At 39.7% G+C, this 20,095-nt stretch overlaps 1 protein-coding gene across 3 annotated transcripts; it reads left to right on the forward strand.

Annotated features, from left to right (window-relative positions):
* The first annotated feature begins 3,366 nt into the window (after window positions 1-3,366).
* CANX (calnexin) lies at window positions 3,367-19,633 on the forward strand. 3 transcript variants are annotated; one of them, XM_085312880.1, is made up of 16 exons: window positions 3,367-3,441; window positions 3,919-3,959; window positions 7,630-7,818; window positions 8,271-8,344; window positions 8,897-8,955; window positions 9,307-9,448; window positions 10,733-10,814; window positions 12,255-12,447; window positions 13,480-13,669; window positions 14,399-14,512; window positions 14,963-15,119; window positions 15,433-15,648; window positions 16,069-16,188; window positions 16,289-16,421; window positions 16,577-16,671; window positions 17,314-19,633. In XM_085312880.1, the coding sequence occupies exons 2-16, from the start codon at window positions 3,951-3,953 to the stop codon at window positions 17,365-17,367; spliced, it is 1,827 nt and encodes a 608-aa protein (XP_085169006.1). In that variant the 5' UTR covers window positions 3,367-3,441; window positions 3,919-3,950; the 3' UTR covers window positions 17,368-19,633. The 3 variants fall into 3 exon arrangements, with proteins under 3 accessions (XP_085169006.1, XP_085169008.1, XP_085169007.1); XM_085312882.1 differs by lacking the exon at window positions 3,919-3,959; XM_085312881.1 differs by lacking the exons at window positions 3,367-3,441; window positions 3,919-3,959 and adding an exon at window positions 6,080-6,141.
* Window positions 19,634-20,095: the final 462 nt, after the last annotated feature.

Here is a 20,095-nt window from a genome sequence, read left to right on the forward strand (position 1 = left end):
GGCGGAGGCGGCGGGGGGCCCCGAGGCAGGGGGCGGGGAGGGTGGAGGCAGTCGAGGAGCCTGAGCGGGGGCGCCGGGGGAGCCCCGTGCGGCGCAGGGCGGGCGCGGGGCGGCGGCAACCCCGGGCAGGCCCGGTGGGGAGCAGCGGGGCTTCTGGTAGCTTCTGGGCTGGGAGGCGGGAAGGGGCTGGGCAGGGCCTGTGGCACGGCGCAGCCGGGCGGGGGTGATAAGGCCCTTCGCAGCGCTCCTCAGGTGCCGGGGGGGGAGACAGAGGCAGGGTTTCGAGGGGGGGCGGTGGGCGGGTTGGCGTGCGGCTTGGGGTTTTTATCTGGCTTGCGGCCTTAACGTCGGCAGTGAGAATAGGGAAGTCGCCTTTACCTGAAAATGCCGAAATGCCGAGCTTAAATAGGTGGCTGTGCTGGGGTGGGGGTAGGGGGCGGTCAACCGTATCAACATGTGGCAGGATGCGGGCTGTGGGAGAGGAAGTAGAAGCCTCTGGAAAGGGGGAGATGAAGACGCAGAACTAGAGGCCCAACCAGTAGGGAAGACGTGGTAGGTGYAAAGGAGTAAGCGAGGCCAAAGATGAGCTGTGGAAGAGGAAACCGCTAACAGCAAAGGCTGAGAATTTTGAGAACTTAAAATGCATACATTGATTTGGCTCTTGAGTATTATTTGGGTTGAGTGTGTAGTGTGTGTAACTGAGACCTTCATTCTTGTTTATAGCTCAAATTGTGTTGCATGCTTTCAAAAAATAATCAAAAACCCCTTTGAATTAAAGTGAGTGTAGGTCTACTGCTTTCTTATCTGTCTTCATACTAAAGAATGAACTTCCACGTTTGGTTTTGTGGTTGAGAACTTTCTAGGCTATAGAATGAGAGAGGCTGTGGGTGACCTGAATGTGGAGGGAAACAGGTGGATGTTAATGGTTGTAGTAGTTATGGTAAGGTTGAGACTTCAGTGTTACTAGTAGTACAACTTAAATGTTTCTGCAGAGCATCAAAGGGAAATATTTTTGCTGAGCTTGTTTGGAATATGTTGAGATGTCTGGAAACTTGTCTCTAGGAGTGTAATGTTTTTCTAAATTAGGTTTGCTTAACACAGTCAAATAAGCATAGCTAATAAACTAATTTTGTGGAGCACTATCTACTGAGATTTGGGTTTTAGTATATCCTAAGGGGTAAAATAGGAGTGGTGTAAAAGTGTACTCTATGTTGGCACTGCAGTTAAAATGGCTTCAGAAACTCCCTTACCAAGCCTACTGTTGGTTTGGTCATATTACATAGGTTAATCCAATTATCCAAAATATTAAACAAAACTAGAAGAACCTTTGAATTAAATTTAGTGTTTGTCTTAAGTTTCAATGCTTCTAGTTTTTTTTCTTTAAAAAAAATCCAGTAAGATGAGTTGTTATGAAGGGGATGCTCATACACTACACATACTACATTACAAGCTGAATACAAGATGTATATTGTTTCCTAGCATCTACTGCGTTCCTAAGAAGGAAAATCTAATGCAGAATACTGAGAGAGCTTGCCACTTCTGTTAAAGAGCCCTTTTATTTGATGTGTCCCAGCACTTCCTCTAAATAAACCAATAAATCTTTGACCAAGAATACATTGTAATTTGTATTTAGTCCTTCCTTTTCTGGCCTTTAACTTTTTTGCCCCTAGTAATGATCATGACGATACCCTGTTCTCTCTGGCATTAATTCTGTTGCAGTGCAAACTTGAATTCATTGCTCAACATAAGTCTGAAATCTTGGGGCATCTTCAGATCCCTCCCCCCCCACCATCCCCAGCTACCATAATTTCTCTAACAGCCCATCTGTTTTATGGTCCAAAAACCTTGCAGTTGTGTCTCTGTCCTCCAAGGACTTCCAGTTCTGCATGAATGATCTCTTTGCTGACAAACAGAACATGGTGTTTTTTCCTTTACTATGTGTGCACTGATGTATGTTATTTTTAGAAACTGACATGTTTGAAATGCTTATTAAAAGTGAGTGTTGTTGCTGTCACCTTTTATTACCTCATTTGTGCTCCTTACAACCCAAACAGAAAGCAAAACATCCTCTCTAGGAGACTTTTCATTAAGTCTTAGGTAGCAGTGTATCTTAACGACCCCCTCCATAAAAGGACCCTTCATGCAGTGCTCCAGCCTCTGGCCTGTTGTAAGTGAGGCAGTTTTAGTTTAGCCTTGTCTGCTGCTTACTGAGTTACCATGTTAAAGGCAAAACCTTCCCAACTCTGAAAATGTCTAACTGCAGAGCTAAACATTTAAATGAAAATAGTCTTGTCTACATTGTATGAATTGCTGCATATATGAACATAACAAAAACTGTCCCTCGCAGAGGAGTGGGCAAGTAACTAACAAGTTTCTGAAATGGTGGAACTTGGCTGCAAAATTGGTTATTTGGCTTGGCTGTAGATCTCCCAAGTCTGCCTAAAGACAGCTGTGCCTTTGACAAGCAAAGATGATAGTGCGCATGAACTACAGCATTAAGCTGACACTGCTTGCCAAGAGCTTAATTTCATTTATCCATGGCCACTTTCTGTCTCTCAGTGCCATCACTTGTCCTCCTTCAACTCTTTGTACCTTTGTGTGCTGGTTTGAATTAGCTGATTGATTGAGAGTTAAAATAATGTGATAGAAAGACTTGTAACCATCTTGAAACAGGTGCTAGTTCACTGTAAACAGTGCCTCTGGCAGAGCTGAGGGGCTGGGATGTACACAGTGAAGGGTGAGGGAAACTTGGGATGCAGAAAAGATGGATCCCTCTGCTCTTCAGTAGTTCTAACTTCAAGATGCCAGTGTACTATCAAGTAGGGTAGCCAAACCTTTGCTAGAACAGTAAAAATCCTGTTTGAGAAGAAAAGTGGATATCTGCCTCTCTACTTAAGTACACTGAATTTCTTTACAGGGGAAAAAATATTTAGAGAAACAAAAGTAGTTTCTTGCCCTGCATGATGACACTGTGTGTGCGTTATTTACTACTATGCTTCCACTCTAAGTGGAGTGCTGTATTTAAATCTGGTGTTTGGATCAGTAGAGTTTCCTAGCAAACTTTGCTTTGCAGATAYGTTAGCCAGATTTGATTGTTGTTTATAACTCTATCAGTTGAAGGCTTCTGAAATGAGATGTTGCTGAGATAGAAACCATTGATACTCTTCCAGTTATATGGCTATTGTGTAGTTCATAGTAAGTGCTCTTATTTTTAAAAGACTGTTCTCTTTCATCAGGCTACTAAACTAGATATCTAGTGTCAATGTAAATGTACTTATACAGTCTGAAATGTGTGCTGCTGAGAACTGGCTTGATGAAGCACTCAATAGGTCAGTAACCAAGGAGATGTTTAAACTGGTTTTGCAGGCTCTGTTTAACATGACAAGGAAGTAGCCTTCTCAACAGCGTGTTCTGGAAGTAAAATAACAAAGGACTTAACAGGTGGGTCCATTCACTGTCTATCCCACCCACTATATGTTAGAGATTCAGGGTAATTATTTGCTGTATGGCTCAAGAGTTTTCAGTGTCATACCAATAATTAAAAAAAACTTCAGCCTTTATGCCCTATAATACACACACACACACACACACACACACACACACACACACACACACACCCCACATATATGTAATCTCTGAGGCTGCATGACTTTCTCAAGGGCTTTGAAATCTGAAGATGATAATCCCATAAAGTGAGTGCTACTCTTATTGCAAGAAGCTGATCCTGTCCCTGAATCTCATTCCAGCTTGTTTTAGTTCTTTTCCATTGGGAAAAAAAAAAACTGTAGGGCAGCAGTTTCAGGTGTCCATTCTTGGTGCACTGGTACATCTCCCATACTTTGCTGAAGACAATGTTTCAGCCTTCTGACATTTAGCACTTGGTGAATACTACTTAAATGTAAGTTATCCTTTTTGTAGTGTGGAAGCTGGCTGTGGATGAACGCACAGGAATGGAGCAAGTAAGTGATTTGTTAGCCCTGGTGATGTTGAGCTCTTTTCTTACTTAGTACTTTGGTATTCTATGGCAGTAACTTGCCCTTCAGCACAAGCTGTGTGTCAGTGTCTATAAGTGTCTGAAGGGCATATAAAAAAGGTAGATGAAGTCTTGCCTTGGAGCAGTGTTGCATGGTAGAAATGAGTTCCACTGAGGCAGAATGGAGACTTCAGAAGCTCTGTCCGTCGTGAAAGGCTTCCATTGTTAAAGGCTTTTGGCAGCTGCCTCATCAGAAGTAGAGTAACCTTCAGAAATATTACACAGKTAAAACTAGAGAACAGAAGTGCAGGCTGAGTTTCAAAAATGGTTAATGGTGACAACTGCTTGCAGACTGGACACTTTCACGTGAGAACTCTCTTCATAATAAAGTGACTATGTTTTAGGTGATTGAGCACGTACAGTTCCTAGCAACTTAACTTTAGGTAGAGCGTCATTTTTTAGCATGTCTTGTATAAAAACTGAATTTCTTCTGTCTCCCTCCCTTAAACTTTATTCTCTCTCCGTCTTCTTTCCATCCTTTCCTATTAAGGAATAACCTAATTTACTAGGACATAATCATGTTTATATTGTGTCCCTAAGGATTGTGTGAACTGAAGTTGAAATTTTCTCTTGTAGCAGTACATCTGTTATGGATAAAAGTAGATTTTTTTTTAAAAACAAAACCTATGCTTTGCTTAAATTGCCCTTTTGAGAGGGCAATTAATTTCTCTTATTTCTTATAATTTAGTCTGTTAATTGCTAGATTAACAGAATATGAAGCTTGGCATGACAACCAGTAGTTGCTGGTGGTGCTACCAGTTAGTGCTCAAGGTGTACAAATAATAGCTCATGTGGATTCGGGACTGATTTAATGTGTAGGAGGTGTCTTAAACAGCTTTCTGTAGCGATATAAACTCGTGAAAACTGCTTGCCAATGATTATAAAGAAGCAAGGACATGAAACTAGATTAGCTTCTCATTGTGCCCTTAGCTCTTTTTTAAAAAAAAAAAAAAAAAAAAAGCTTGCCTGGAAACTTGAACAGATAGTAATTTTAGCTTAAAGCAAGGTTCCACAAGCCTTAAATTTAGACAGTACTGTATCTTTTAAGTGTAGACCCTAGAGTGTAGATGTGTAGGGTTGTGCTAGGAGCTCAGCTGGAATGGCTCCTAGCCACTGGATCCACAGAATGGAGAAGTTTCTGCCCTTGCTGTGTGGGTCACTGATGGAATTGGAGGAATTCCAGGAGCAAGCTTGCAYGCAGGAAACCAGGGTATTGCAATATCAGGCCAAGAAAATTATAGTCAGGCCGTGTGGCTTTGCCACTTAGCCACTGAAGAAGTGCTAGCACTAAGCAAAGTCCGTTTGATGCTGACAGATGTTTCCTAAGGGTCCTAGTTTGGGTGGGATTGTAAAGTAGGTAATTCTTAAGTATGAAGTCTGTGTACTGGCATGAAAGTTAGAAGGGGCAATCTGATTCTTTCACCAGAAGGTACAGCTGTTTGGCTAGTGGTGAAATTACTTAAGGGATTCTTGTGTGCTAAACCATTAATTTCGTTTGCACAAGCTAGGGAGGAGCTATGTGAAAACTCCTTCCTCATAGAAGGAGGGGAAAGCATTGGTTTATCTTAAACCTTAATGTTTATTCTAAGGTGAATTTCCTCATAACACTTCCCCARTAATGAAGTAGTCATTCTGTCTAAGGGATGTAATTTGAAAACAGTTGTGAAATGTGGGGTAAAATCTCACTCAATCTCTCTCTGTTAAAAGTATACTTTGAGACTCTCCTGTAAGGTAAAACRAAATTCAACTCTTCTGCTGGAAATGTGTCACTGTGTGGTCTAGTCTGTTGTTGCTTCAGGCACATAGGCCAAATTCAGAGTAAGGATTCATGTGCTGAAGGAACTTGCATGTCTAAGGGCTGGGAAGTGCTTGACAACTCTTYTGTATTGCAGTTCCCCCATTTGTAATGGGATCTATTGGGAGCATGTGAGGTCTGTAACTGTTTTTGGTTCTGGCTGTACATTGCATTAAAAGAACAAGCAGGCTCTGCTCATATGTAGCAACACTTCAAAGTTTTTTGTTTTTTTGTTTTTTTTTTTTTATCAGCTGATCATGGTGTGAGCTGTATCCTTTTGGCTCCAAGCTGTTTTGGTGCAGTTGCCTGAACGGTGAGGCGGGGGGGGGGGAGGGTTGTGAGCATGTATTTAGACCATAATCCTCGAGGCAGTCGCTATTGTTAGAAAACTGGCTGCAATTGCATGTTGCTGTAGTGATAAAYTGGGCATGACCTCAACACAGGTCTTTAAAATATGATTTTTTTTTGTAGTTGTAAAATACCCCTTGTGCCACCAGAAGTAATTTAAAGAATAAGGAGATGTGGTGTGCAACTGGATTTCAGTATATTGGATAGGGCTAATAAAGCTTTTAGTTGCCTAAGCGTACTTCAGAAAGTTGAAAACTTGTTTCCTAGCATGACCATATGCCCCTATGGGCTCTGTTAGCTCCGAGTTATTTGTGAGCCTTCAGCTGCAGGGCTACAGCCTGAGGCAGGAGAGTGCAGAAGATAGACTTTGTTCAGTTTTAAACTCTATTTATATATGCACATATCCTCAGTGGCAACTCTATTTTTTTGGAAGAAAACTTTGGAATGTAATTCAAAGGAGCAAAGGCAAGCAAAGCATAGGTTGCTTGAGCGAGTAAGACTGTGGGCAGCCTGGTGAGAGCACTGGCAACTGTATCCATGTGCAGGTGCAGTAATCTCTATGGCAAGAAAATCAAGTCAGAGTTGAAACCCCTTTCATTTACAGAGCTCTTCAGAGCTACAACTTGACAGAGTCCACTGTGTTTTAGGTGTTATGATGCACCTTCTAGACCAGTTGAAGCGGGACGCTTCAACTGTGTAGAGTATCTGTTACATCCCTCTGGTGTTGATCAAGGATGTTGATCATCCCTTTAATGTAGAGATTGAGGGGAAGGGAATCAAAGTAACTGTCTGAGCAGCCAGTAGGAGTCTTCTGGATCTACTTCAGTATCTGGTAGTACCAATGACTTGCTGTTGTTCTAGAGTAAATCATGGGGAAATGAAATGGTGAATGAAAACACTAGTGTCCCACAGGTGGAAGAAGGAAGAAAAATAATGAACAGGGCATAGAGGAATGATTGCTTCATTATACTTGAAGGACTGTAAATGCCTGAACTGAATGGAAATGTCAGCTTCTGTATGACATGCTTCAAGTTCTTTCCAAGCAAGAAATGGGTTTTCTGTTCAGTCTTTTGCAAGTGTAGGGAATGTATTGTGTACATGTGTGCCTACTGTTCTGCTCAGGGACTATGGCAGTGTAAAAGCAGCAAAATTCTAATACTTCTACAGCATGATCTGCAGAACTTGGGCATATGCTCCTCTAGTCCATTAACATCTGTTCTGCATTAAATACTTTTGCTTTATGTATGTTCTTCTCCAAGAGGTTTTTAGACCCATCTCAACCAGTCAGACATCTTTTTAATTCTTTTATTTACTGTAAGATTGGGGCTTTCTTCCCGTAGTGGGACTAGGCAGTTTACCTGTTGTATAGGATGCTTGTTAACATACAAAGAAGCAGAACAACTTGCTCTGTGCAGCGCTGGTTTGACCTCTTTTCCCCTTGTATTGTATTCAGATCATGGAGCTGAAATGGCTACTGTGTGTGACRCTGCTGGCTCTTGGAATTCCTGCTGTCCAAGCACATGATATGGAAGATGACAATGATGGTGATGATGTAGTTGATATCGAGGATGACTTGGATGATGGCATTGAGGAGGCAGAAGAGTCAAAGTCCGAAACTAGTACTCCTCCTCCAGCTCCAAAGGTTTGTCCTGAAAGTTCTCTTAAGTCATGTTATAGTTAGTAATGTAGTAATGTGAGTCTGATTAGAGATCTGTTGATATTTACTGTGTTGTAGATTAATTAAAAATTCTATCTAGGAGTAAGATTTGGAACTAAGTTTAGCTGCGTCTTTCCTATTCTTTCTTGTCCTCCATCTTCCTGAAGACTTAGATCTGTGCTTGAGATCTTCTGATGTGATTATCAGAGAGAATGCTAATGTTTCCAGCTAGATACATACTTGAGTTTTAGCTGCAGACAAGAACACAATGGCGTGGCCTAAGCAGCAATATGTACATAACTTTTGTATTTATGTTGCTGGAGTGTTCCAGGTAAACMCTATCTCAGTATAGAGGAGAAATGAGCTGTATGTACATTTACTACTTTGGGGGAGAAAACATACCTTTAAAGATAAATTACATATCTTTTCTCCAACAGGTTACTTACAGGGCCCCTGTTCCAACAGGCGAAGTCTATTTTGCAGAAAACTTTGATAAAGGAACTCTGGATGGGTAAGTATATAACCTGAAGGATACTTCAGTACAATAAATGACTAAATTACCCTGGGAGAGGGAGTGAAACTTCCTTCCTGGAGCATACGCTTTTCAAAGCTGAATCAAATGGCAATTGGTAGGGGGGAATTAGAGCAGTGACTTTATAATGCTGGCTGTTAAAGTGCTAAGCTAGTATATCCTTAGGTGCCAATAACAAGGGGAAAATGTGCCATGCAAGTATAGTGTTTTAATCCTTCTCACTTTTATTTCTTCAGATAATAAGTTAAGATAGGGAGGTACTAGAGATTTGCATAGTGAGAACTTTTACAAGAGCAAGATGCTCAGGCAATGATCCTCCTACTTGTGGGTGAAGGATAGATGGCAAATGCAGAGAATTATCCAGGCTGATGGAACAGAACTCCTCAGGGGATCTAGACTCTGTGATCTAGTCGTAGGACATCTTTTCTTAAGAGCAGTGGGAGGATAAAAAGGAAAGTAAGCTTTTTTTTTTTTTTTTTAAGGGGAGGGGGGGAACCCTGTCTTTCTGACTAGTGGATGTCTTGATTCTAGATGGATCCTTTCCAAAGCAAAGAAAGATGATACAGATGATGAGATTGCCAAATATGATGGTGAGTGCTACCTGGGGGGTTTTGTCTAAATGGTAGATACTTTTGATGTCTTCTGTCATTTCGAAAGAGSTGCACTTCGAAGAGGTCTTAGTGTTTTCTGTTTTCAAGATGAGGTAATATTCCCTGTATATAGAAAATAAGGGAAGTGTTTATATATCTAGCTAGTGTAAAGTGTAGTCCCGATTTAGACAATCAACTTAGTTTTCAAACAGTTTTTAGTGAAGATGCTACAGTAATAACTTTAGAAGGCGCCCTACAGGATGTGATTACAGAATGCTGACTTCTCTGTTTAAGTTAGTCTGCCTTGGACAAATTTTGAGAATGCTTGGTTTTCTGTCTCTCTCCCCTCAGGTAAATGGGAAGTCCAAGATATGAAGGACACTAAGCTTCCAGGAGACAAAGGGCTTGTACTAGTAACCAGAGCCAAACATCACGCAATTTCATCCAAGCTTTCAAAGCCCTTTGTATTTGATACCAAACCCCTTATTGTACAGTAAGTAAAAGATAACTTATAGTGTTCATTATTTCAGTGGTGACATAGCAGGCTGAAGTTTTTATTCAGAAACTGAAGTTCTGTTGCCTGGGGGTCTGAATGACACAAAATATTGTTATCTATCACAATGCCATTTCAGTAACAATAAAGTAGCAACAGGGATCCATAAAGAAGGAAGTGGTGTCAGGTGTGAACAGTATGGCTCCTTCAGAAGGAAGAGCTTGTGCTGTGAAGCCTGAAAAAGTAGTCTCTGAAAACTAGACTGGATCACATGTCTCTAGACTGCAGTTCATTTGGTTTACTGTGCTAACAATGTCAGCCAACTGACTCCTGTACTGTTAATTGCCCAAATACTGGGTGGTCCAGCTGTAAGTCAGTGCACTTAGTAAACTGTCCCTTCTTTCCAAGGTGGAATGGGCAGTGCTAAAGATGCACTTGTTTCCTCCTTCCTTTGTTCATCTGTCATGGAAGATGAACAGCTTGTTTAGATTTGTTGGGCCATAACTGATGCAGAAGAATCTACTTGCATGCATCTTAGACTAGCAAGAAGAAAAAAATCTTTCAGTGAGAACAGCTGAACTGTGGCATATGACCCACTTTGCAAGTAAAAAGAAAAGTAAGCTAAGTCATACTTGTCCAGCGTTATGAATTGGTCACTTTGCTTTGCATGACCATTTAGTTTTGGCTTAAAAGACGAAACTAAAAATCTCAAGTAGTCACCCACTCCAGCTGCTGGCATTGAGAGAGGATCAAGTATACCTTACCTACTCCTGGCAGACRTGTCTTGCCTTTTTCGCACTCCTTGGTATCCCTAAATACTCTGTTGTATTGTTACAACTCTAAAGTGCTTTTTCTAGGATCTGACTGTTCCGGTTTTAATCACTTTACAAATTGAGTTGTCTGTAGCCCTAGTAGTTATGGGGAAGGTACTAGTTTGCCTTAAACTATATTGCAGTCGCTTACACACTGAGCAGCCTTTTTCCTCCTCCTTTTCTCCTCCTAAATTGTAATCTTCTAGACCAGCACTCAATTCCTTTAATCTTTCATCTTAGATTAAGTCTTCTAAATCCTTGGTTTCTGTTTCTCAGGCCCTTGTGAATCTGTTTAGTCCATAAAGTATGGTGTGTGGTTTTTATAAAATTCGTTAGACTCCTGATGTAAAAACAAACAGCAACAGATCAGTGTTAGTCTGAATCTGTGCTTGAAAACTCTCATCTTGAAATATGACAGTGACCTTTTTTGTCATAACATGTTCTCCACTTCTCTGTCCTAAACTAAAACTAGATATGAAGTCAACTTCCAAAATGGAATAGAGTGTGGTGGGGCCTATGTGAAATTACTTTCAAAAACCCCAGAACTGAACCTGGTGAGTGATGTGGCTACTTTGAGTATTATGCCATGAAAGAAAGCTTTTATCTTTCACTTTTTCCTAAAGAAGCCTCTTCAGTACAGTGCTGTGTATTTAGGGCCTGATCTCTAATGTACTTTGCCCTTGGTGTTTTCCCACTGTGTTTTATTTGGAGAAGATGAATACTAATATCTCTTGGCCCCTTGTGTGAGATCCAAGTTCTCTAATAGCTGAGCAGTTCTACCTCTYTGCTGAAGTCTGCACCAATTCAGATTTTCTTAGGTTCTAGCACCAGAGAAGAGGTATCTTATGGAAGTAGCCAGTATAGGTGGAGAGACCTGCATAGGAAGCAGCTGCYCAGAAGGAAAATTCCATGTATAATGTTAAACAAACTAATGCCAATAACTAAAATATCATTGCGTTTATTGCCTAGACTTTGACTTGAGGTCAGTTGTGAGGTACTGGATATGGTTTAAAAGGAAATACTATTTTTATTAAAAGTTGGCCTAGGTGGTGCTTATACAGCCGTAAGAGCTGTATATAGCCATGTGCTTGGCAAATGGTGCTTGATTGCAGTCTTTCTGCAGTGTCTTAAAAGTACAGTTAATGGGAGAGACCATAGTAAGTTTGAGAGAAAATGATTACTAGTCTTTGTTCTCAATCATATACCTGCCCTAAGTGTTTTAACCAATTGAGTCAGAGCTTGTGCAGCCCATGTGTTCTCTTTAACCATCTTCCTAGATGTTACAGAAAGTACCTTCTCTGACTTACTACCATCATTCTCCTTTCCCTCTGTCTCGTTTGAGTTCTGTTATCAATACAGATGCCAAATTCAACAAAATTATATTACATAGAACACCTGAAAGACTGCTTGGCTGGCTGACCAGTTTTATGTATGTTGAATAGCAGAATAACAYTAGCAAGAACAAGTAGACTTGATTGCAGTGTTCGAAGGTGACATTATTATGTGTAGTTAGCTCTTAAATTGAGACTAGCTTGTATAACTGTAAATCAGATACATATCAGTTCACTTTTAATGCTTACATCTTTATATGAGAGAATCACTGGACAACTTAGTCACTATATCAATGGTGTAATAGTTCTGTACTGATAGCGTTTTAATCTTTCATAATGTAGAGATATGTATATTGTTCATTAGTGATAACCGTAATTAAGTGTATCTTGTTGATAACTCTTGGAGAGCCATTAATTTCCATCTGGAAAATTGAGACCAAATCAAAAAGATGCCTAATTCTGGCATTAGGGTGTGTGTGGGAGTGTTTTTCTGTTTGTTTTGGGTGTTCTTGGCATGTAGCTGTGATACAAACCAGCAAAGTACCCACACTAAAAATTCTTAATACAAGTTATGTAACCTCTAATAAATTGGAGGCTCTTATAGTGAGCARTGGCTTAATTCCATTACTTTGAGATTACTTAAAGTTTTGCATTGTTTTAAAGGATCAATTYCATGACAAAACTCCATATACAATCATGTTTGGCCCTGATAAATGCGGAGAGGACTATAAATTGCACTTCATCTTTCGGCACAAGAACCCAAAGACTGGTAAATATGAGGAGAAGCATGCAAAGCGTCCTGATGCGGACCTGAAGACCTACTTTACTGATAAGAAGACCCACCTTTACACACTGGGTACGATGACTATTAACTATGCTTGTTTATAACTACTTCTATCTTTCCGTAATCAAAAATATGTGAAATAATCCGAATGAGTAACTGAATATGTCTGTCAACATCTCATGCAACTAAAAAACCCTTTAARCTATGGATGCAAAAACTGGTCTTGCTATACATTTTGTATACTTCTTCCTTACAAGAACTCTCGAATCATGTAAGGTTTCCTGCTCATAATATGAATTTCAAGAAGTCAGTCATGAATGATTTGATATGCGGAGTGTATCCAAAATCATTACGCACATACATAAAGTACTTGAATGTTGCATCCTAATAATTTGGGGTATACTAGGCTTTGGACTTGGAGGGAAATAGTAATAGTGATTTGATCTCCCAAGAGATTTTCATTCTTTGGAAACAGTGGTTTCAGGGCTTAGTTTTTGAAGTCATCTTTGTGTAGTTCCTATTTTTAGCTGGTTAGTTCTGTACTTAGGCTCGGATAGCTTAATCTCAGGTGGAGAGGAGGCTGTACCTCCATGCCAGGCAGAAGTTGTTCTTGAAGTATAATGTCTGGTTTGTTGTATTAAGGTACGACTAAAATCTTTCAGGAAGTACTCGGAAAGATCTCTAGTTATTTTTACTATGGAGATAACAATGGATACAGGATGAGAAAGATTAAATCTTGTGTGTCAGTAGTAGGATTGTGAATGCATACAGGAGACCCATTCTTGAGGAGAATGGGTGCAAATACTGTTTGTGATAGATACTAAAGCAATACTTACTGTGTCAAAGTCAACTTGTCAAATTGCTCTGGTAATTAATAAATCTGCAGCAGATCCTTTCTCTGCCAAGATGAGAAGTGATATATAACCATTTAAACATAAGGAGAAAGGTTTTAACAACTTAAGAACAGTTTTTGGGCAGATGGTAGCTTATATTGCTGAAACTCATGTTGTACAGTGTGGATGAGTGGTACTTTATAAAATAGTGTGTGTGTTTATATACATATATATGCATGCAAAGACTACACTGACTTTTTTTTTCTTCTAGTCTTGAATCCTGATAACAGTTTTGAAATACTGGTTGATCAAACGGTTGTCAACAGTGGGAATTTGTTAAATGATATGTCTCCTCCTGTGAATCCACCTCGAGAGATTGAGGACCCAAATGACCAGAAGCCTGAGGACTGGGATGAGAGACCAAAAATTCCAGACTCGGATGCTGTTAAACCAGATGACTGGTAAGCTGTTTGAGATGTGGAACTGAGGGAGGCCTTAGCCTCATAATTTGGTCCTGATCAAAAAGTCCTTCTCGGATGACTTGTAGAAGGTACTGAGCCTCACCCTTGTAATCAAAACAAAGGCAGTTTAGGGCAGGTGAACCACTGTCTTGGGAGATGAAGGCAGACAAGATCCATGTTCTGTAGGAAATAATGTTTATTGCTTCTGTTACTGTGCCATAGATCAAGGTTTTCCAGAAGCATTTAAGCTAGCTAATATTTTCATCCCTGATTAGCTCAAAAAATAAATTGCTGGRAGTAAAACCAAGATGCTTATAGTTTGTATAATTGGTTACAAGTGACTGAAATATTTGACATCTTCAACCAGAAACTGATGCTGGTTTTCTGTCTTTGAATCTGTGCTCAATGAACCATAGACTTGATTTTAAATTCAGATGCGTGGTTGCAGTGAGCACTAAAATGCAAGACTTGTAATATGCCTGTTTTTGGATTGACTTTGAAAAGTAGTTAAGCAGTATTATCCTTAGAGTTATAGACGTGGCTGTGTCATGAAGCAAGTCTGTAACATAGATAGCAAGGCAATTCTATTCTTAAATCATGATGTTGCACATAAACATGTAAAATGAAGCTGGCTGGTAGCACAGATCAGTTCACTTGTTCAGAGTGCATAGAATCATGTAGTGAGGTTAAACTTCTGTGTGTGTTGATATATAAAATGCTGTCTTAAAGGGATGAAGATGCTCCTGCAAAGATTCCAGATGAAAATGCTGTGAAACCAGAGGGTTGGCTGGATGATGAGCCAGAATATGTAGCAGACCCTGATGCTGAGAAACCAGAGGATTGGTATGTTGACTGCATTTTGTAAATAACAGCAGACACTTCATGGCTTATGCACTGGGTTTTACAGCTACAAAAAATAGCTTGTCCATTGTTGTTCTCTAACAAAGCTACCCTGCTTCAAAAGTAGAAGATGAAGTTGATCTAAACAGTCTTGCATTTTTGGCTTTCTTCTGTACGTTCATCGACTCCTCTTTTGAAGATTGTAAGCTGAACAGGACAGGGATAGTCATTTTGCAGTTGTACAGTGCTTGGAAGATGGAGGCTATGTTCAGTGACTGGCTTTTTTTGAGCTTCTGTATTGTCAGGCTACTTGAAATACTTCCTCTGGAGTGTTCTTATCTGCCAGCCTGTGCTATACTATTTTACTGCAGAAACTTTCCCAGAGGTCAGATGAAATAAGCCTTATTCTGTATAGAGACAAAGGGCAGACTTAAACTGAATTTTTCATTTCAGGGATGAGGATATGGATGGTGAATGGGAGGCACCTCAGATTGCAAATCCAAAATGTGAGACAGCCCCTGGCTGTGGTACCTGGCAGCGACCTATGATTGACAATCCAAACTACAAAGGCAAATGGAAGCCTCCAATGATCGATAATGTGAACTATCAGGTTAGTTTTGTTGATTGTGTAAATTGTTGGCCAGTACAGCATTTCTCTTTCAAAAAGCAGGATAACTTAATTTCAGCAGGTCTAATTAAGAGCGCAAAGTGGACTCGGACAGATTCAAGGTGCTATTTTGCTAGGGCTCACTTTTTTGTAGCACAGACTGATTCCCAAGACATGAAGGTTTGCATCTGCAAACACTGTATTCATGGGTGCCTGTGGAATGAATAAGTCTCTGGTTCAAAGTGGGAGGGAAAACTAAAATGCAGACTGTATGCTAGGTAATGTAGGTAAGGTTGAATACCTGTATCTTTTCTAGGGTATATGGAAACCTAGGAAGATCCCAAATCCAGACTTCTTTGAAGATTTGGAACCTTTCAAGATGACTCCATTTAGTGCTGTGGGACTTGAGCTGTGGTCAATGACTTCTGACATCTTTTTTGACAATTTTATTATCTGTACTGAAAGAGCTGTGGCTGATGACTGGGCCAGTGATGGATGGGGACTGAAAAAAGCAGCTGATGGTGCTGCTGAGGTGAGAAACAAGCCTAGTTATGTACTTCTGACTTGAACAGTAGGAGCATTCCTTCTTTTCCCACAATTTCTGTTAAAAAATACGTGTATGTAACAAAGCTAGAGATTATGGTAAACAAACCCTATTGGAACCTCAGTAATTTTAATATGGTACTAGTCAATTAAAAATGTCAGTGAGTACTTGCTACTTTTTCATGAGGCTTTGCTCAGGCCAACTGTGCTGCTAACTTAAGCTGTTAGTCTAACTTTCAGTTTATCGAATACAGAAAAATATTTGTGTTGGTTAGCTTTAAGTTTTGAGGTATGAAATAGTTATGTTCAAAGTTGCATAAGGCCTATTTGAAATCACTGTARGTGTCGATAGAAACTAGCTACAATTTGCTGTATGGGATGAATTTTGACAATTCACTTTGTTTTATAGCCTGGTGTTGTGGGCCAGATGATGGCAGCTGCTGAAGAGCGTCCCTGGCTTTGGGTAGTCTACATCCTCACTGTGGCTTTGCCAGTGTTCCTTATTGTCCTTTTCTGCTGTTCTGGGAAGGTATGCATTCCTCTGATAGTAAGAAGCAATAGTTAAAGATACTTGGTTTAACTTGTCTTAACTTAACAAATAACTGTCTGATTTTGTTAATTTCTTTTAGAAGCAGCCAAGTGCTGCAGAATACAAAAAGACAGATGCTCCTCAACCTGATGTGATGAATGAAGAGAAAGAGGAAGAAAAAGACAAAGAGGAGAAAGAGGAGGAGGAGGAAGAAGCAAATGAGGAAAAGCTAGGTAGACAAACGATATTTAAAGTGGTTTTGATTTTTCTATTTAAAAGAATAAACCAACAGTATTGATATATATGGAATTAAGCTAATGCAATGAAGGTTTTTACTGAAGGTAATTCTTTTTAATGAAAAGAGAATGAATGAGACTTTTTCTTTTAGAAGAGAAGCAGAAAAGTGATGCTGATATAGGAAGTGCTAGTCAAGAGGAGGAGGAGGAAGAGGAGGAGGAAGAGGACAGGAAACATGCATCAGAGGTAAAAACATTTAATCTTTGAAGCAAGTCTTCTAGATTAAGTCAGTGTAATACAAGCCTTAGTGAAATGTTAACCTGGCTCATGTGATACTGTTTCCACTGCCGTGTAACACCCCCTCCCCAAGTCAGAACTTCAGAGAGTTTAATGACCCTGTAAAATCAGAATCACCTTGGCCAGTTTAAGCATAGCAGGAAGCCCTGTTAAGGCACTGCCCTGGACCCTGTATTGTGACAGGAGAGGGGATTGTTTGGTACAGACCACTTTMCAGAGCTGAAAGGCTTATTCTGCTTTGTATGTAATCAGGATGTGACCTTTTAAGTGTTCCACGCTGACATAATGGTGAACTTAAAGGGTTGGAGTATTTCTTAATCTGAAGTTAAAGGGATTCTCACAGCAGTAGGAGCAGTTAAACATGTAGCAAATAATGGACATCCACTGTGAAAAGTGGAGGATTTATGTGTTGTCATGTATGGAAAGGAAGGGGGTGATAACAGCAGTAGGTCCTTTCAGGAGTTGCTTTGACTTCAGTATCAGAATTTAAGTTCGTAGATTTTTTTTTTCTTCTCTTCCTTTCTTAGTCTCTTYTTAAGAGCAAGCTTGAGTTAGATTTCCTTGATGCTGACAGATGACTTTTYCTTGCAGGAGGAGGAGACTGTGAATAGATCACCCAGAAACAGAAAGCCAAGAAAAGATTGAAAAAAATAATCATAAGAACTTGATCTGTAATTTTTTTCCAAACTTGGTTCTGGGAGAGGACCTTGGACACCTTACATTGAAACTTGGACAAACCTCAAGATCTCACCATCCACAGGTTCCAGTTACACTATCCAATGTAATGGAGTGTCTAGCAGTAAAATCTTTGCAATCATCTGTTTTAAAGAACATCATTCCTGTAGAAAGAATGCATTTAATATAATGGGCTGTGGATTTTGGAATGTAACATAACTAACCTTTTCATTTTGGTTTTAAATGCTTTTTTTTKTTGTTGTTGTTGTTTGGTAGAACTTTGCCAGTCTCAACCCATGGCTTAATTTAATATATTAATTAGTGAAAAATAACAATGAAAATCTTGAAAATGCTAGATGTTAAAAATGCGGTTTTATAACTAGTTTTTTTTACAAACATGTAAATTCCTAAATGCACCAGTGTCTTGATATCCCTTAATTTGATAATTATGCTTAAAGAGAAGTTGTCAATATAGTTGACAACCCCTCTTCCCTCAAAGCAAAAAATAAAACTGGGAGCAGGGTGGGATGTATTGGAAAACTAGTAGTTAAATTTCATAATCAACTTTGCTCTTTTGTGAGGGAGGGGGAAGAGGAAAGGGTGGAAGGAAGGGGGTTAGTCATATGGAATATGAACATTGTCTGCGACTAAAGCAGATTTAAGTGTTAACAAATGATCTAGGATTTGGAGTAGGTCATCTTAGTATGGCATTTAATCCTGTGAAAATTGGATTTTGTTAGTCCTTGAACTCTTCTCATAAAGCTAAAGGGTTGTTGARGTGTTTAGACTATTTTTCCTTTTCCTTCTGTTCAGTCACTGATGCTCTCCTTTCTCTGTGACTATACAGCTTTTTGAGTGCAGCTTTGCCTCAGTTGCTGAAGTGCTTCACGTTCAGCTCATTGTCAGTTTTCATAGCTAGGTCTACTCCTTTCCAGGGTCCAAACACTGGATAGGACAGTGTCCCATATCCTCTCACTCCAATCACTGTATGTCTATTCCTGTAGAAACAGGACAGGAGGTCAGATACACAAGTAGATCTGAATCTTGGGGGAGGGGAACAAAACGAAAATGAGATGTCAGTATTTGTAGGTGGGGAAGGAGCATGTGGAATATCTTAACTGATATGTGAAACTGTTCAAGTCTTTTATCTGCTATTCATGTAACAAATGCATCCTAAATTATATTGTGAATGTTAGGGAGTTCCAATTCCAGCTGAATAAATCCTTTTTTAAGTGTTGAGTCTACAATAGTATACTGCTTCAAACACTTTTTGTGGAATGCAGGTGATCACTACAAGAGCATACCTCTGAGGATGAAATCTATGTAACTTCATTACACTGTACCAAATATGTTGGAGTCTGGATGTCTATATAGATAAGCTTTTGCCTTTGTTTAGAGTAAGTGTCCTAAAATTATTCTTCTTGCACTGAATATAAACACTCCAGTGTTGTTTGGGCTAGGTCATAGGTATCAAGTGGGGAAATAATTCCCAGGTGTGGGGGAGGAAAGTGTTCTAATTACCTTGCAAACAATCTAACCAATTACTAAAAGACTTTTTCTTTTAATGAAAACACCTTTTGCTGCCTGTCTTTATGTTGTATCCCTTAGTTGTTGTGTTGGAAATGCTAGAGACACAAATGCATAGCAGGATTTCTTGCTCTTTCTGTAGTGTGCAAATAAACCATTGTAAGCAAGATCCTGGAAGTAATTTCAGACTTCTGTTGGGAGCTATTGCATATTTAGGATGCCTTTGCCTGTTGAACACCTGGTAGAGACTGCTCCTTACTGCCAAAATAGCTTATACTCTGACATGGAAGATGTCATAGCTTAAGCATTGGTACTAGCTTGTTCTCAGGACTGTATTTTTATCGAGGAGCAGCTGCTATTTATGACTCTCAGTCCTTTGAGATGAAGTATATATAAATGGTTTCAAGTTGACTAACAATTTGAGCACAACATAACTGTTAATCAGTATTTTTATCTTAATATGCAAATTGCCTTAAACTCCTGGACAGTTCTTCTGCATACATTATTTCAAAGTATCAAGAATGAACTTAAGATCTGCTATCAGCTTTTACATAGTATTRTATAAGAGCTAACTGTAAATCTACATTTGCTTCTGCTAGACCTGCTCAAAAGGTCTCCTGTCTGCATGTTACAGCTTTTTTTGATACCTTAGTGTATGCTTCTTGAGTAATCACTACAATAAACAAAGACTTTCCAAAGTGAAAGATTACTTTTTATCCTGCATTCTCACTTGGGTGACTCAATGTTAAATTGACTTAGCTACTTTTTCCTGTAAGGCTTTAAAAAAATGTTATCTCCTTCTCAATAAAGAAGGCCTGTAAACCATGGCAGTGTTTCCCAAACATTGAAGCTCTGCTTGATTGCTACCTGTGAACTAGGTTTGAAACACCTTCAACTACCTGAAGCTGTCTTACTGAAGTGCGTATGTGCGTGTGTATGTGCTGGAGTGGATGGAGTCCAGCAGCTGAACTTGCTATGTCTGGTGGACCAGAGCGAGGAAAGGGTTTTAGGCTGTTTTAGAAGGAACAAATGTACAAGAGTGCTTATACACAGTTAAGAGACCTGGAATACAGGGTACTAGAAATGCTGAAGACTTTTTTCTTTTTTTTTTTTTTTCTTTTCCCCTCTTTTGGCCTTTGGTGAAGGGGGGTGGTACAGATACAGCTAACCT

Source organism: Rhea americana, unplaced genomic scaffold (genome assembly GCF_003343005.1).
Source record: "Rhea americana isolate MKP2758 unplaced genomic scaffold, rheAme1 scaffold_37, whole genome shotgun sequence".
In the NCBI taxonomy this organism is placed as follows: domain Eukaryota; kingdom Metazoa; phylum Chordata; class Aves; order Rheiformes; family Rheidae; genus Rhea; species Rhea americana.